The sequence below is a fragment of the Pelecanus crispus genome, chromosome 17 (assembly GCF_030463565.1).
Source record: "Pelecanus crispus isolate bPelCri1 chromosome 17, bPelCri1.pri, whole genome shotgun sequence".
In the NCBI taxonomy this organism is placed as follows: Eukaryota; Metazoa; Chordata; class Aves; order Pelecaniformes; family Pelecanidae; genus Pelecanus; species Pelecanus crispus.
In genome coordinates this window covers 1,532,333-1,547,190 of record NC_134659.1, presented here as the reverse complement: position 1 = coordinate 1,547,190, position 14,858 = coordinate 1,532,333, and the positions used below count along the sequence as shown (strand labels likewise).

General features: G+C 50.6%; 1 protein-coding gene across 1 annotated transcript; it reads left to right on the top strand.

Moving 5' to 3' along the window:
* Positions 1-1,768: 1,768 nt before the first annotated feature.
* On the top strand, positions 1,769-14,186 carry TRAF3IP3 (TRAF3 interacting protein 3). The gene is made up of 15 exons (XM_075722325.1): positions 1,769-2,062; positions 3,321-3,435; positions 3,960-4,017; positions 4,239-4,263; positions 4,673-4,702; positions 4,972-5,067; positions 9,072-9,143; positions 9,410-9,550; positions 10,252-10,389; positions 10,639-10,774; positions 11,434-11,496; positions 11,574-11,633; positions 12,166-12,314; positions 13,524-13,796; positions 13,976-14,186. The coding sequence occupies exons 1-15, from the start codon at positions 1,769-1,771 to the stop codon at positions 14,057-14,059; spliced, it is 1,734 nt and encodes a 577-aa protein (XP_075578440.1). The 3' UTR covers positions 14,060-14,186.
* The last annotated feature ends 672 nt before the right edge of the window (positions 14,187-14,858 follow it).

Here is a 14,858-nt window from a genome sequence, read left to right as displayed (position 1 = left end):
GCAAGCACCGCTCTCCTTCCAAGGGAAGCTCCTACAGTGAAAAGATGGCACTAGCAATGGGTACACCACAGCTAGCACAAGGACAACAGAAATAATTACGGAGCAGATTTTAATGCAGAGTAAAAAGCACGGAAGTATTATACATGTAAATGGGGTTTACTTGTTCCCATTTTTTTTTCCATTAGACTCAACAACTTCCTAATTGCTTGAGACAGAATGAGACCAATGAAGTTTTGGTGGTTTTGTTCGATGCTGAAGAACTTTTAACCTGAATTTTCAGAGACTAAAATGCCTTTTTTTTTTTTTCCTCCTTCCTACATTAACATGGTTTACTAAACATGAGAAAAGCCCCCCAGGGCCGGGCACCCTCTGAGCATCGTTCATGGGATGTGCGCAGGGATGAGGAGCCTCTTCCCTGCCGATGGGGCGAGGGGACAGGAGAGGGGAGGAAGGCAGAGGAGCAGTTGTGGGTAGTTACTGCTCAGCTTTCTCTTTAACCAATGCAGAGGCAAAGGCCCAAATACGCTCAATGAGACCAAAGTCCAGCAAAAACCAACACACCTGTGGCTTGCAACTGTGCAGAGAAGTCAGCAGGAGGAGGTTTCATATCTACGCCCTGCATGCGCACGCAGACAGTGCAACGTGCTGAAGCAGAGGAGCTCCTCCTTTGCCTGGGCCACTGCTTCTTCTGGGGACTTTGTGGCCCAAATGTGGAGGCAGAATTCGTGCCCGAGACAAACTGGTACCATTTCTCAATGTGTCCCCAGTTCTTGAGCACAGCTGAACAATGAAGTCACCCCAAAGGGTAATGATCAGCTCGCTACACTTGTGTTTGCAATGAAGGAGCCAAGGCGCAGCTTGGCTAACACAGAGCCAGGGCTGCAGCCAGCGAGGCTGTGGGAGGACAAGCGAAGGTGAACAAGCAGAGGGCAAAGCGTTACACAGAGCATCCGAGCCGAGAGCTGGGGAGGGAGCAACCCGGAGGCAGGAGAAAGCAGCACTCAGTAGCTGTGGTCTCCAGAGACTTTGCCAGATACTCCATTAAAAAGAAGAAAACAAAAAAAAAAAAACCCCACACAACCCCCCAAATCCCTACAACACCACAAGGTTTCCACCGCTCCAGAGCTCTCTGTGCACATAGAAAAGGCAGCCACCACTAAGAAATATAATGCAATTGCTTGAAGAGTAAAATCGCACCACAGCACCACTATATTTGAACCTGTCAGAAAAAAAAAAACCACACAACCCTAGCAAAAGAAATGCACACTTAAAAAGTTTACTGCAGGAATAGCAGCGATTCCTCTTCCTGTGTTTTCATTGTTTTCTTTAAGTTGGCAAAAGAGGTCTAAGAGCATGCACCAAAGAAATAGTCTGAATAACAGAGGGATTTTATTTTATCAGGAAAGGAGTTCTCCCAGAGCAAGCAGTGGAAGCATCATTACTTGGTAGTGAAGCCAACTTCACGAGGTTGCATTAATTGTTTGAAATTCTCTTCCAAGCATCCGCTGGGTCAGCACCACCCAACGGAGGAGCAAGACGTGTGTTTTACGCAGCCAACACATACAGGTACATGGACAACAGATTTCTCCAAGAACACCACTTGCATCTGCTGCATGAGGATTCCAGAATCAGCGTCCGATACCTCACATTCATTTAATCTTAGAAAGTACCCGTTTTCACTCAAATCCTGTCTTCTCCCTTGGTTTCATCAGGACAGAGGACCTCAGAGCGGACGGAGCGGTCACAGACCAGCAGAGCTGTGCCCAACATGATCAGCCAGCCCGAGAAGGCACAGCCGCGGCACAGGCACGAGAGCTACGATGAGAAGTGCGAGCGGCGCCACGAGATGCGGGAGAACCGGCGGCAGCGAAACAACGTGACGACCTGCCGCCACCTCGGGAGGGGAGCAGAGGAGCCATCGCAGAGCCCCCGGCAAAGGGAGTTCCTGAGGAGGAGAAACCTGGCAAGCGATGCTGGAAGGATGCCACCAGGACAGGAGCCCAAAGCACGCGTCCCCCCGGACTCCTCGCGGGTGGAGCCGAGCCCACCCGTCCTGCTCCAGGTAACGCCTGCCCCGGAGCGCAGCTCAGAGCTCTGCCCGCTCCAGCTAGCGCCCACTAACGCACCCACAGCCTGCCCACCGAGCGCAGCAGCATCGGCATCCAGATCACAGTACAGACAAAAAGCGAGAATGCACCAGCAAAAAAGTGCATTTCCTTACAGATTGCAGTCAGGCACATGTAAACGCTGCCACCTCCCTCCCAGCACACCCCTCTCCTGTTTTCCAAACCCTGAACCAGACGGAGATTTTCCACCATTCCTCCAAGTACAACCCCACATCCTAGCTGCCAGATTACAGTTTTGCACTTAAATTATTTTTTCCTGAAAACCGAGCTCTAAACCCCTGGCTTCCCTCCATCACCTTTGCTGTTAGCAGGAAGGGTGCAGGAACTAGGAGACTCCCTGGTACTCATGACCTACCCTGTGCTGCACAGCTAACAGCACCCAGGGGGCTCACTGCCGTGAATGCCATCTACAGAAAGATGCAATGCACAACACCCCAATCTGAGCGCCAAACCGATTTCCTTCTAAACTTTTATCCCGTGCGAAAAGAACAATTCCCCTGGTACATTGCAAGTTTATCCTAGGGGCTTCACAAACCTACGCGAGCAGAGACAGTCGAACACAAGGTGACTTACACAGGCACACCTTCGAGATCCCTTTGCAGCGGGAGAGCGTGCAGAGCAATTACCTACCTCCTGCTGCCATTTGGTTCACCAGCTTTAATCTCCTGCTAGACAGCAGGAATCTGGAACAAGCACTTACATGTACATGGCGCATGCATGGTGCCGTCCTCTGTTTGCTTTTGCAGAGGTAACAAGGAGCAGGAGGCTGCGGGGGGCAGAGGGGCAAGCACGCCGCTCCCCCACCCCAGGGGGAAGCCAGTGCAGAAGAGGCACCTTTGCTCCAAAGCAGCCAAATGGTAGCAGAGACCCAAGCCAGCGACCCAGCCCCCTGCCACCAAAAGGCCTCATCTTTTTCAAAAACATCTCAAGGCACTTTGGGGCATGCTCCTTGCCCTGTTCTGGTGTACCCCCCCAGAAGCCAGCAGGTTTTCTCCCACTTCCCCACAGAGCTCTGGAGCTGCTGCAGCCAAAGCAGCAGATCCTTGTGGATTTGCCATGGTTTCTTGGCATCTTCTTGATGCTCTTCACCCAGTCACTGCAGGGACAAAGCCTGACCCGGCCATAGCCCCTTCCCCTCCATTCCTCACAGCCACTTTTGGAAGGATGCTGACTTGAGCTGCCCTCTCATTCCAGCACCCATGGAGCTGCCCCACGTTGCCCCTTGCACGCTCCGGGCTCAGCCTCAGCATCCCCCTCGGCATTTCGGCAGAAGCCGTCTCCAGGCGAGGTGCCTCTGTGAACACCCAAGGTAGGCAAGGGATGCTCAGGCTTCCCAGCACAACAGCAGCCACGGCGTTTCCCTCTCACCTCTAAGTCTCCATCGAGCGGTTTGGGATGCAAGCTGGCAGCTCCCCTGCAACCCAAGCTCCCCTACCAGCAGCCCCATTCCCACGCTGTTTTACCATCCCAGCCTGAGTTTCCCCTGCAGACTGCAGGTGTTAAAAATATTTTTTCCCGTGGAGCTGTAAACCAGCCCATGGCTTAACCACCAGTGCTGCTGAGCAGATGCTCTGCCCTACGGCTTCCCTATAAGTGCCCCAGATTATCCAGGGGGTGACTCCAGTCTGCAGGATTACTTAACTTCTACTTCTCTGCCCATCTGAGAGCAGGACTCTGCCTCTGGTCCCTATCAAGCTGTGTTACCGGACACTGTTTAAGCACCCGCTCTCCATCCTAGTAGCAATGCCATCTCCCAGACGGACACTCAAACCGAACTTCACAGCCCCTCGGATGGGCGGGAATCTCTCACATCCTCCCACTTTGCTTTCACAGGAACCCAGACCCTTGTAAATCCAAGCGCAGGAGTGAAAGACTCGAGCCAGCAGACAGAGTAAGCCGGTCCTGTCCTCCCCTCCCTCCCCGGGCTGTGAATTCGGGTACCCGCAGGGCAGCAGCCTCGATGCCCGAGCCCAGATGCCTTTCGCCTCGGCACACGCTTTCGCTGCACGAACACCCCTGCTCTGCTGGGGGAGCGGCTGGCGTCCAGAGCCACGGACTGCCGCAGACCCCCGCATCGCACTCGCCTCTAACGCGCTTTCTTTTTTATTTCAGTTGCGGAATAGCCATTTTAAATAAGGTAAGCGAAACACAGATAATAACTAGCCTTGAACTCCTGCAAAAGAAATTAGTTTCTAGAATTTCTGACTGGTACTAAATTTCTATAGTTTCAAAAATGACGACACCGCTCCTCTAGGAGAGAAAGGCACTTCTGTCCCATGGATATCTGCATTCAGCAGCTGCCCTGATTCGATACACTGCAGGGCAAAGGTGCCATAACTCAGTGTGGTAAATTGCTGCAGAAAATATTTTCACTTCCCTGGAAAAAAACAAACAAACAAATCCCAGCAGGCTCTCCTCCTCCGCCCAGACTCAGGCCATTAACTCCAGTTTTATTTCAAAATATTTGGATTTTGCGGCCAGTTCATGAAATGTTTATAAACTGAAACAATCCTATCGGTTTTAAACATTTGCCCTTTCCCTTTCAGGAAATGGTGCAGCTGTCCAACTACCTGAAGGTAGGTACCAAATACCATACATACTGACCTGGAAAGCAGGTCTTCAGTCAGTACAATGCCACTTTTAAAATTGTAAATATTAAATAAATGGGGAGGTTATGCACCCAATTTTGACATGGCCAGGAAAGCCTACAGACAAGGCACTGAACCCAGAGACCTCTCTGGATCCCCCGAGCAGAGGAAGCCCCGACCCTGAGCTGGAGGGGGGAGCTGGGCTGTCCCCGCGGGCTCCGGGGGTCCCCGCTGACCACCTCTCCCCCTCCCCGCAGGAGGCCCTGCACCGCGAGCTGCTGCTCAAGCAGAAGATGGTGATTTTGCAGGAGCTTTTCTCCACGCTGCTGCAAGCGTCAGAAAAATCCTGGCAGGTACCAGAGCGCTGCACGCGGGCTGGAGGGAGGCTTTGCCTCGGCAGGACCGGGCTTGCGTGCAGGAGCAAGAGCACCCCACGGGTCTCCCTTTCCTTCTCGGCGCTAAGTTCCAGCTCTGCCTGGCTTCGGTGCTTTACGGGCGTGGAGACGGCACAGGTTGAAAACGCAACGCTGTCACCTAGCAGGCAAGGCGTCACGCAGAACCGTTCACCTGCAAGTAGCTGCTCGCCCTGCCTCTTTCCTTGCCATCACCTTTCTTTTTAGGGAGGGTCGAACACAAACCCAGAAGTGAGGGGGCTACTCTGCTTGAAGTTTTTCACTTTTGTCCACCAAAAGATTGTTACAAAATGTACTTTGCTTTCAGATCAACAGGAAGTGTAAACCCCTTTTCTTCTGTAAGGTTTTGCTTGGTTGGTTTGTTTTTTTTTTTTTAATACTTGCCTTTCCCACTTTTTCTTAAACAAAAAGCAAACAGAAGTGTATTAAGTGTGGAAAAAAATGGAATGAACTCAAATAACCATCTTTCACCAAATTTTCTTTCCTAGTCAAAACACATTTCAAATGTTTTGAACCTCCCCCCCCCCCCAATTAAAATTTTTTAGATGCACCAAAAGTGGTGCACCCAAGCGCTGGCAAACACCACATTGGCTGGGAGAAAGCCAGTCTGGGTCTTAATCTGGGAACACAACGGCTGAAAAAAACCACCCAGCACACGCAGCCTTCCCGCTGAGCTCCGGCCACGCAGTCTGCGCCTCGCTAGGACCCGCAGGGACATCCTCGCCCCGGTTCCTTTTGGGGCCGTATTCCAGGCCTCAAACACAGCTCGGAGGACCCAACACCACGAGGCTCTTGCACGCTGAGCCTCAGCTGCTCTGCTGAATCACGGCCCTGCATCAAACTCTTTCCCCACAGCTCAAACAGAATCCTCCAGTGACCATTTTTTTTTGCTATCAGGAGGTAAAGTTGAGGCGATGCATTTTATGCAACATACGGAGTGTTTTATACAGGATTATTAAATCAAATATTAATTTACAGTTCCTTGTGCCGTTAAAAAAAAAGTGGTTTGAAAGTTCTGTTGGGCAGAAAAGTGAGCGATTGGGTGAGATGGTACTAAAAAAAAGCTTGTGTTAGATGTGCTGCGGTTAGAAGCTTCCGCCTTCGCTTGCTTCTTCAAATATGAGCAGGAAAAAACACTCTGACACACTCTGCAGGAAGTAGCCATGAAACCTCAGATTAGAAACAGGTGGGTGCACTTTGCTTCTTGCTATCTCTGCTGCAGAAGAGAGGCTTTGCTGCTGCTGCCTCTCGCATTCAGCCTTTCATCGGACTAAAAATTAACTCGCCCCTGGCACCGGAGCCAGCGGGGCAAACAAGGCAGATGCTGCCTGCTTGGTGGGGATCCCCGGGAGCTGCGCGGGGGGCTTCTCCAGGAGGTGCTGGCAAAGGGATGGATGGACAGGCCCCATGCAATAATGCTCTGCCATGGAAACTGGTGGTTGGTTGCCCCTTTGCAGGCCCAGGTGAGATTCCAAACGCTTGCTGCAGAAGCTTTTTAATCCTTCCCGATATTTTGGGTTTCAAAAGAAATGCAATTGCATACTCGTGAATGATCTGGCAGCGACTTGTGAGATGGCCACAGAGTCATTTTTTTGAGATGCTGCTCGTGTTCGTGGGTGCTTCTGGTTTGATGGAGCAAGCAAATACTTTGCAGGAGGATGGGGTGTAGCTAAAACCAAAGGGATAAAGTCTTTGGTTCCTTCCCCCTCCCATGATTTTACTTCTAGGTTAAAGAGACCTTCCTACCACCGGTCCGGACCTTAAATCCCCCATCTCTTGTAAAATTCACTTTGTTGACTCATAAAGCTTCCTTCATCGGGCAGCATAAGTAAATCTCAGTTATAATTAAGAGTAATTAGTTCTGAACTGTTCTCTTAAGAAGAAAATTACTACTTCATTACATTTTCTTCCCTTCCCAACCTCTGAAGTTGAACCTGACTTTTGGGGGTACCCTGCACCTCTGCAGAGTTTAAGCTCTTTGCCATTTCCAGTGCATTAGTAATAATTTATTGACCCATTTTTCTAGCACAAGCATCGTATTTGGGCAAACTGAAGCCTTCCAGAAACAGCACTTATTGTTGCTTTAAACCAGCTACTTAAAATTACTGAGGGAAGTATTATCAGAGAATTCACCAGTCATAGGACAACCAAGACACTACAGCTGCCAGCCAAAAACAGTTTAACACGCTTATACGGCACTTAAGTGACAGGGGTAGAGAAATGCAGAAGAGTTGAAGAAAGGGTTTGGAGCTGCCCATTCAGGTAACCTCAGACTCTCTGAAGACGAGGGCTACAGAGGATTTGCATCCCGTATTTGCAAGAGTGGGCATATTTTGAACACATTAGCCATAATCCTTTCCTCTGCCCGGCTTTCAGTAGGTGTCACGGGGCTCTCTAGCGAGGCGCGGTGCAAGGATCCCCAAGTGGTGTTCAAACAGGGACACCGAGACACTGCAGAGGAGAGAAAAACCACCACCACCACCTGATCACGGTGGCTGTCGGGAGGTTTTGTTGTTGTTTTGTTTAGTTGTGGGTGGGGGTTTTGTTTGGTTGGTTTTCAGGGGTTGTTTTGGGTTTTTGGGGGGTTGGGTTTTTTTTTTTTTTTTAAAGCAGCCCCTTTCATGTAGATAATCTTCAACACAAGGGCTTGACCAAGATTTGCTCACATAGCTTTTCTGGTCAGAAGCATAATTTCTTACGCCTTCCCATGTACGTGCACATACTCGCTCACCCCTCGCTGCCACGCCGCTCTGGTAACAGACCTGACAGGCAGTTTATTCCATTTAGAGAAGTCTTTATCCTCTATGTTCTTTTGCCAATTTATAAGCTGCATCTCCGTGAAAGGAGTTTGCCAGCACATTTCTGCTCTCAAGCATAGGAAGGGCCCAGCGCTCTGTTGCCTCATACTTTGCACAGTCATTTACATCTGTGCACAACGGCCATAACACCACCACCCTCTAACGTGAGCCTTTGCAGGCAGCAGGATAAAATAAACTGCAGAGGGAAATGAGGCATAATATTTCACATCTAAAAATGCTTGTCAAAATTCCACCTACTTTCTAAGAGGACAGAGCCATTAGTACTTTCTACCAACAACTGAACAGGGAAGATTTATTCTTTGGGACTGTAAACTTACTTTTGTGCAAATTTAAACAGTGCTAAGACATCAGAGAATCTGGCTTTGCTTGGGTCTAACAGCTATTCCTGTAACATCAAGGAGTTTTTCAGAGGCTTGACTTCAAACAACAGTAAGCAGAGAGGATACTGGTGTTCTCAGTATTGCTGGTGGAGAAACAGCCTACGTGAACTCTTTGCTAAAATTTGATCTGAATTTGCATGCAGTCTGGTTTCACAAACCCTAAGAAGCCTGACTAACACTGAGGGGAGTTTATAATAAAGAAAAAAAAAACAAACCCCCCAAAAAATCGATCATCACTGTTGCCCTCTATCCCCTTGCCCAACTGCTAGATGTTGCAAGGCAGACCCAACCTATTTCCTACGGGAACCAGCAAGACAAGACCTTAGCAGCAGCCGGGGCTTCCAGCAAGGAGCATTGCAGGGAGGAGCCGTCAGGCAGGGAACAGGGCCGTACGCGGCGACGGGCGCAGCTAGGCTGCTGCCAGACCCGTCCAGACTAACCAGAAATCCCCTCGCTCTCAACTTCTCAGCTCACTGCAAGCACCTGCGCTCAGTAACCAGTGGAACTGCCTCGCAAAGAGTTTTTCAACGCACAAAAGTCTTACTTCCCCATATCCCATTTATTCCGAGATCATGAAGGGCTTATTTGAACGCTGAGCATTGAGAAGACTTTGACTAAATTTAGCCACAACACTACAGATGAAGAAAAGGGAGAAAGCGAATCAAAACACAAGCTAACAAAACATTAGGGGCATGTTGTATAGTTCATGATTCCACACATCAATTCAATTGTTTTTTTCCCCCAGGGTCAGCTGAATGAAGATAAACTGAAGTGTAAACTAAGGGCACTTGAAAATCAGCTGCAGGCCTGCACCCAGGTAACGTCCAATTGCCAAGAACCAAACACAGGTGAAGAAAGGCATGAAAACAAAATACCAAACCATGTAATTAGGTCAGGTCTCAGTTTCTGGAGCAATCTGATTAGATGTGGATCTGAAAATGATATTTCCTCTTTGCTGAAGCAATGCTTCACAGCAAATTAGCAGTAGCACTTACATGCTCTGGATTTGCTAATATTCAGGCTTAGCAAGATTAGGAATATGTCAGAAAAGACCCTTCAAGCGCTTTAATTCTTCCTTTAAAGAGTTACTCAAAGGAGTGTGTGAAGAAGATCCTGATCGAGATGGAGGACCAGAAGCAGACCTATGAGCAGAAGGCAAAAGAGGCTCTTCAGAAGATGCTGGAGGACAAACTCCAAACAGAGCAGCAGCTGCAAAACTCTCAAGTAAGCAACATTTTACACCTGGCTTTGCTTTACTCTAATCCAACTGTGACAAAGAGCCCCCACATTTCAGGGAGAGGCAACGACTATCTTACCATTAGTAACAAAGATGCAAAAATATCTTTTATTTTTTTAGCTACTGAGCAAAGTCCAAAGCAGCTTAGTGGCAACCTGTGCTCATTTTGTGAGCTATACACCAGGTTAAGAACAGCACACAGTTAGGGAAACACACTGCTGTTTGGCAGTTTTAAATGTAATCCCTCTCCTCATTGCCTGCTCTGCACGCACGGAGTAACAAGCCACACACACAGACACCCAGGGCACGAGATCTCCAGAGACACCTTTTCTGCTCTTTTACATGAAAATGGATTTTCTCCAAGAGGTAGCAATTTGCTTTGACCCACAGGATAACTGGTACTTTCAGAAAAACAAGTAAGTCTTATCCCAAATACTACCAGGCTTCTAAATCCTCCCGGCAAAGGCACTCGGGTTCCGCAGCAAGCCCTCTGCCCACGTTTGCTCTGTCCATCAGATGGCATCAGACCCACGCGGGTGGTTGCAACGCTGGCGCAGGAGGCAGCGCTGCCGCAGCCCCACGTGCCCGCGGCCGATGTGCGCGCCCGTGGGTGCTGTTTGGGGCAGCCTGGCACGGTCGTGCCGGCAGCGGGTCGCAGCCCACCCATGGGTCCGTGTCTCCTCCGCAGAGGAGCCTGGCAGCGACGAGAGAGGACCTCGCCTTCTGGAAAGAGCACTACACCGCACTCAAAGCCGAGCTGACCAAGACGACCACGTCGCACACCGAGCTCGAGAACAACTTCCACGTTTTGCAAAGCAAGCTGCAGGTACGTTCGTTCCCCGCAGGAACGGCATCCCCAGGAGTTCGCGTTTTCAAATTTGCGAGCAGGGAAGCCCGCAGGTTGAGACCACTACGTAATAAATCCCGTTCGATGAAGCACAGCAGTTACATGTGCAACCCAGTCCTCGGCTCAGGGCTGCCTTTCGTTGCCAGCGAGCTGGCCGACGCTGCGCGCTCGCACGCCCACGGCGCGGTGCCAGGGCTGGGCTGATGGCGGGGGTCTTCTCGCCCCCAGCGAGCGGACGCGCAGAACGAGCAGCTCCACCAGGCCCTGCGCAGCCTGCAGAGCGAGCACGCCGCGCTGCGCCAGCGAGCCAGCGCCTTGCGGGAGGACAACGACCTGAAGGCAGAGCACATCACCGCCATCAAAGGTACCGGGTGCGGCGGAACGGGGCGGGGGTCTGTCCTCCAAATGAACGGAGGATGTAAGGAAAATAGTCTTAAAATCCTGGTCTTCAGAGAGGTGAAACGTCTTTTCTAAAAGAAAGGATGGAATGAGAGACCTGAAAAGAAAAATCAAAGATGAGTCCTCAGCTTGGATGAGGACTTTTGCATCCTTGTCAGACCCATCAAACGCAGCAATGCAAGCCTGCTCAGCTGGCGGGGCACTGCCTGTCGCTGAGCTGCTGCACGGTGGTGGACATTACCAGCACGTAAATATGAGCTAATAGGGTCTTAAAGTACCAATTCAGATAGAGGCAAGGATACTCACACGTACTTCACAGGGCTATTTGAAAACACAGTTAAGGAAGAGGAAAGGGGTGGCAGTTCTATTTTCGTAACAGGTCTCACACAAACAGCTTTAAAATAAACCATAAATTAATAGAATATAAGGCACGCTAGAAAAAGCTACGAAAACCAAAAGGGTTTTAACAGCTAAAAATCATGTCCCTTCAGAGAAGAAAGTTCAGTGTGGCCAACAGTATCCACTCTGCTTAACACACGTGGAGAAAGGGAAAAGTTGCCACCCTTGCGTAAAGATGCACAGAAATTTACATCAACCTTGATTTTCCTCTTATCATTACGTCAGATAAATTGCAAAAAGAACAAAATCAGAAGGTAACACTGGAGGCGACGATCAGCCATTTGCACAGTAAGTAACAAAAAAGCGCAAAGTAAGAGATCTGTGTTAGCGCTGTGGATGGTAACAGCGGCTTTTCCCCTTCACAGACCTGATACAGAACCAGGCCAACGAACAGAAGACCCAGGAGGCGATGGTGCAAAGGAAAGGTCAGCAAATTTTGTAACCTAGCGCTCCTCTCACTGGATACAGGAACCTTAGACCTGACCCTAGCAGGAGTCTACACTGGTTTAGAATAAAGGATTATTTTAAAGCTGCACAAAGCGAGTTATTATATTTTGCTAGTTAACGTTAAATGTAAGTGTATTTATGATGGCAAACACTTTAAAAAATAAATGGATTTTGGTGCAAATTCTACTTCAGTGGCTATGCCATTTTTTTCCGTCAGGCAAAATACATTCTAGTTTATAATTGCAACTACAGCTGTACTTGGGGAAAAAAGTAGTAAAAGGCATTTTAACTCTCCCTCCCTTCTGTTTCTAGCAACTAATTATAAATATTCCTCTAAGGATGAGTAACTTGTAGCTGCAGCAGAGGCAGGCCCACGATAACTAACTCGGCTCCTGTGTCCTCTGCTGTGTACACAGCACACAAATATTATCTTTAAACTGTGCTGAGTAAACAAGACCTAAAGCAAACTGAAAGCCTGGACCTGTTTCTCATCAGAAGCCTGTTTTCTAGACGAGGTTTACACCACGCAGACCCCACCTCTCACTCCTGCCAAGGAAAAACAAAACGCTCTGTTAGAGCACCCCAAGGAGGAGGGAGAAGAAAGTCTGAAAGAAGAGATCCAGAAAAGGACATCCCAGCTTACGGCAAAGGAGAAGGAGGTGAGGAAGCCACTGAATCACGGCTGGGACCGAGTTCCCTGCTGGGGAGCGAGCTGCTGGTGTAAGTGCTTCAGCAGCAGCACAACACAACGCGCCAAAGCTCCTGGAAGTAACCTGAACTTGGCATCTCTCGTGAGAATTCTCTCTGCTGAATTTTTATCCCGATACCAGCTTCTGCTAAACCCCAGGTGCAGCGCCCATGTGCAAGGGCAGGGCAGCAGCCTGGCCCCCGGGGCTGCGGCGCAGAGCCCCCTCCATACAAACCCATTTCTGCTCTCGAGAGCCTCAGCAGTCCCGCAGGGAAAAGCCAAAGCCATGCTTTAAGAGCTGAAGCCCTGAGCCCGAAGGAAGGAGAGGAGGAAAAAAGGCTTGCAAATAACAGGAAGGGTCTGCTAACAAAAGCAACACCCTTACAATGGGGCTGCAAAAAACTCCAAAGCTTTCTGACCTCTTACGTGCTCTTTCCTGACTAAAAGACCATTTCAGGACACAAGACTGGGAGCACAAACCGTGCCCTCTGCCAACCAACAGCCCCACAGTTCTTACAGCAGTACTCAGGCAGCAAGGATTTATAAAAAAGGATTTGTAACTTACTGTAGCAGCACTTAGAGCCACGCAGGAGGAGAGCTTGTCCTACTGACCTGCACTAGTGAGCACAGCACCGGGCATCACCCAGCACCACCTGGGGAAGGGTTTTGTAAAGCACAATCACAGCAAAAGGGAGCAGCTGGGGAGGCCCAGCTGCCCCAGCTGCCCCAGCTCCTGCAGCCTCTCGGCGCAGGCAGCCTCCTTCCACAGCTGCTGCTGCTGCTGCTAACGCACCGCTCGCCGGGAGGGCAGCAGGGTCTCACGCTGCGCGGCCGTTCAGACCAAAGGCGCTGCCTGGGTTTTGGGGTTGCGCAGTGCAGCCAAGGCACCTGTCCCCTGTGTTCTGTGTCTCAGAGGGTTTAAAGGACGCTGCAGTTGCTCTCACAGTCAGTGAAATGCAGACTGAATTTCAGAATGAAAGGCGAACCCTGCCACGAGTTTGCACTCCACATCTTCCTGACCTGCACACTTCTGTGGTCGTAGAAATAACTATTGCTTCTTTCTCGCATGTGATGTGGAAGGCGGCAGCAAAGCCGAGCAGGTCACGGGATGGTAACGCACCGGGCGTTGCCTCCATCGCCGCGCTCCCAGTAACACTGAGATCTGCTCTGTCCCCTGTAGGTTTCTATGGGCATAGAGGTAGCAGAAGTGAAAATCCCCCGTCACTGCAGTGCCCGCGCACAGGTGAAGCGCTGCAGCTGCTGCGGGAGCCCTGCCACTCTCGGTGCGTACAAGAGCGAGGGGATCCTTCCTGCTAACGGCCGCTCACTCTGCTTGCAGTGCACGGAGCTGCGCTCGGAGCTGGAGGCCCTGAGCGAGGAGTACCGCTCCTGCCTGACCAGGCTGCGCCAGTGCCGCGACGAGCTCAACCACTGCCAGAGCAAGCAGGCAAAGGTGGGAGGCATTCCTCACCCCGACTCCCCGTGCTTTCGGACCGCAGCTACAGATCGGTCTGGGAAAAAATTCCCCCGTTTATTTGTGCAGTGAGGAAAGATGAATGACATGTTTGCTAGGGATGAGGTGAGAAGTTTCTTCCCCCCCAATTTCCTAGTAACGCTTGCTCCCCCTTGCAGAGACGTTGCAGTCACTGGATCCCTGTCCTGGTGGGACTGATAGCAATGGCCGTAGCCATCTTCCTCGCAAGTTACAGACCGTGAAGGACCTTCCCGATGACCGATCTCACTGCAGGAACTGACTTCTGCTTCACCAACAGCAACGCGCCCTTGCCACAGCGCACTGTCTGCTGTTTAGTACTTGCCTGTTCGGTTCATATCCTGAGCTGGTCTCACTCCAGACAAACTCCAATAAACGCTGGGAGATCACTCCTTCCCTCAGCTGCTTTGGTTATTCTGCATCAGTTGAAGGTTGCGCTGCCCAGTCCCCGCAGCACTGAGGGACAAAGCCACCCCTGCCACCGCTGCCAGGGCTCACGCGGGGCGGGAGGGACCGGGCAGCAAGGATGAGGCATCCCGTGCCCTTGGGATCCAGCCTCCCTGGTTTTCATGCCCAGTGGCTGAGAGGACTACAAAATTCTCTTCCTTTATTTATTGCCTCCCTAAATGGGAAGTATTCAACCCTGGACCATCTCTACTGGTACCTGCCAAAGAAACCCAGCGCAGGGAGGCTTTAAAAAGCACACTCCCCTCGTACTCCCCCCGTGCACTGCCTGTCCTGAGCAATTTTCCCACCTCCCACCCACTGGGACCAGTTCTGCCCACTGCTCTTCGAGCCTGCTGCATGGCCAAGCGTCCCCACAGCCATGTCCATGTCCCTTTCAGTGCCAGCACCACATGAATTCGACAGAGACGGGGGTTTTAAGACCCTTTTGGAGCTGCACTGTGCAGGTTTTACGGTAGTGCTTGCCCCTCGCTCAAGCGCAGGCTCAGCTATGAGGCGGTGCGTGACACCACCTCACATGAGTAGTAAATATGATACGGAGCCTACAATAAACTTCAC

Bases quoted from the DNA above. Each gene is read 5' to 3' on its own strand.
- TRAF3IP3 (XM_075722325.1), top strand. From the start codon at position 1,769: ATGATCAGCCAGCCCGAGAAGGCACAGCCGCGGCACAGGCACGAGAGC. The intron at 9,144-9,409 runs GTAACGTCCAAT...CTTCCTTTAAAG, and splicing joins AGCTGCAGGCCTGCACCCAG to AGTTACTCAAAGGAGTGTGT. The intron at 11,634-12,165 runs GTCAGCAAATTT...CCTGTTTTCTAG, and splicing joins GGCGATGGTGCAAAGGAAAG to ACGAGGTTTACACCACGCAG.